The 1719-nt window shown below is 34.7% G+C and overlaps 1 protein-coding gene across 1 annotated transcript in view; it reads right to left on the bottom strand.

Moving 5' to 3' along the window:
- Nucleotides 1-141: 141 nt before the first annotated feature.
- The window catches only part of LOC106877559 (solute carrier family 35 member C2), a 10255-nt gene continuing 8677 nt past the window's right edge, over nucleotides 142-1719 (bottom strand). Inside the window, exon 7 of the mRNA XM_014926498.2 lies at nucleotides 142-622. Within this exon, the coding sequence (XP_014781984.1) occupies nucleotides 504-622 (119 nt within the window). The 3' untranslated portion in view covers nucleotides 142-503. The remainder of the gene's footprint in view (nucleotides 623-1719) is intronic.

Here is a 1719-nt window from a genome sequence, read left to right as displayed (position 1 = left end):
ATATATATATATATATATATATATATATATATATATACATACACACACATACATATATATACACACATATACATACATACATATATATATACACACACACATATATGCATATATATATAAATATATATATCATGATTTAATGTCCATTAAATGATAATGATATATATATATATATATATAGCTGTATATATTTACTTGCATATATTACATGTATATATATGTGTGTGCATGTGCGTATGTATGCATGTATGTATAATGTTTATGTATGGATGTACAGCTCTTAAAATAGAGCTGATTACAAAAAAACTATGTTCAAAGCAATTTTTGATTCTTTCTTTGTCTTCAAATGTAAAAGACAGATGAATGATTCAATTATTCATCTCCTAACAGAGAATTTCCCTTCAAAATACTCTACCATGCAACAAGTCTACTTTGCTGAGAGAAAAATACAATCAGAAAGTATACAGATTAGAGCTTTCTTCCTGTTCTCTTTTGAGAAAACTTCAAGGCGGATTTGAGAAATGAGTTTCCTCATCAGAACTTGTGTTTGCATCACCGTGAGAATCTAGCATTTGGATTGCTTCCTCGTTTAATTCTTCAACCTTGTTTGTGTCCTCATATCCTGTAAGGAAGCGGGAGAGAGAGAGAGAAGAAAAAAAACAATGTATATTTCAGAAACAGCAGCGTTAATATTTACAAGGCAGTTGATAAAGTCAATCACGTGACACACAAATTACTTTGTAGTATCAAGTTGCATGCTTTTATAATCAGAGATGAAATCTTGTTGCGGGTCAACTTTACTTTTCCCTTTTCTGGAGGAAGGGAGGGGAGGTGATTAAAATAAATACCTGTTGTCTACTGGGGTTGATATCATCTACTAGGTCCCATAGCTGTCTTTCCTCTGTGAGTGACAGCTATGAGTTAACATGCATGCCAAGTGTTTCAAGTGCCAATGTATCTGCAAGCAGCCACAGAGACACTTTCTGAGACCTCCTGCCTTTTGTTGCAGTGGAACATTAAATCTGGAAGGAGAGAGCAGGACCAACACTCAGCTGGGACCCATTTACAGGGGAGTAGACTGGAGCAACATGAAGTGAAGTACCTTGCTCAAGGACGCAATGTAGCAATCAGTCCAAGAATCAAGTCCACAACTTTATCATCTTGAGTCCAAGCCTTAACCACTATGTCATGGGGCCTTCATGGTGTGCCTTGCTTGAGGATACAAAGTAGTGCCTAATCCAGGAATGGAACCTGTGACATTGTAATCATGAGTTTAACACTGTATCCTATAGACTACATGCCTATGTTTGAAATCAATATTTGTGAAACTGGCAAAAATGAACAGAAAGGAAGAAGTCAGTGAAAAATTTGAGTTTGGCCGATGAAGAGAGAGACGGGGGGGGGGACCGTTTCTGGGTGTCGGGATATGGTTGCTCAATGGAGACATTGAGCTATGGGGAAAATACTGCTAATAACAATAATAATAATATTAATGATAAACTTATAGTATACACAGCTCAGGTATGCTGTATATTGGTCTACATTTCAATCTGTATATTTTTTCTCAAAAGATATATATATTAAAAAAATGAAAAAATTTACTTTTAACAAGTTTTAAAAGAGTAAATATTTTTATCTATATCCGAATACATACATCCATATATATATATATATAAGTTAGTAGTGGGGGTGGGTGCGCTGAAAGTGTAGCTGCTAGAA

This window comes from Octopus bimaculoides, chromosome 20 (assembly GCF_001194135.2).
Source record: "Octopus bimaculoides isolate UCB-OBI-ISO-001 chromosome 20, ASM119413v2, whole genome shotgun sequence".
Classification (NCBI taxonomy): Eukaryota; Metazoa; Mollusca; class Cephalopoda; order Octopoda; family Octopodidae; genus Octopus; species Octopus bimaculoides.
The sequence above is the reverse complement of the archived record's forward strand: the minus strand, read 5'-3'. Positions and strand labels throughout refer to the sequence as shown.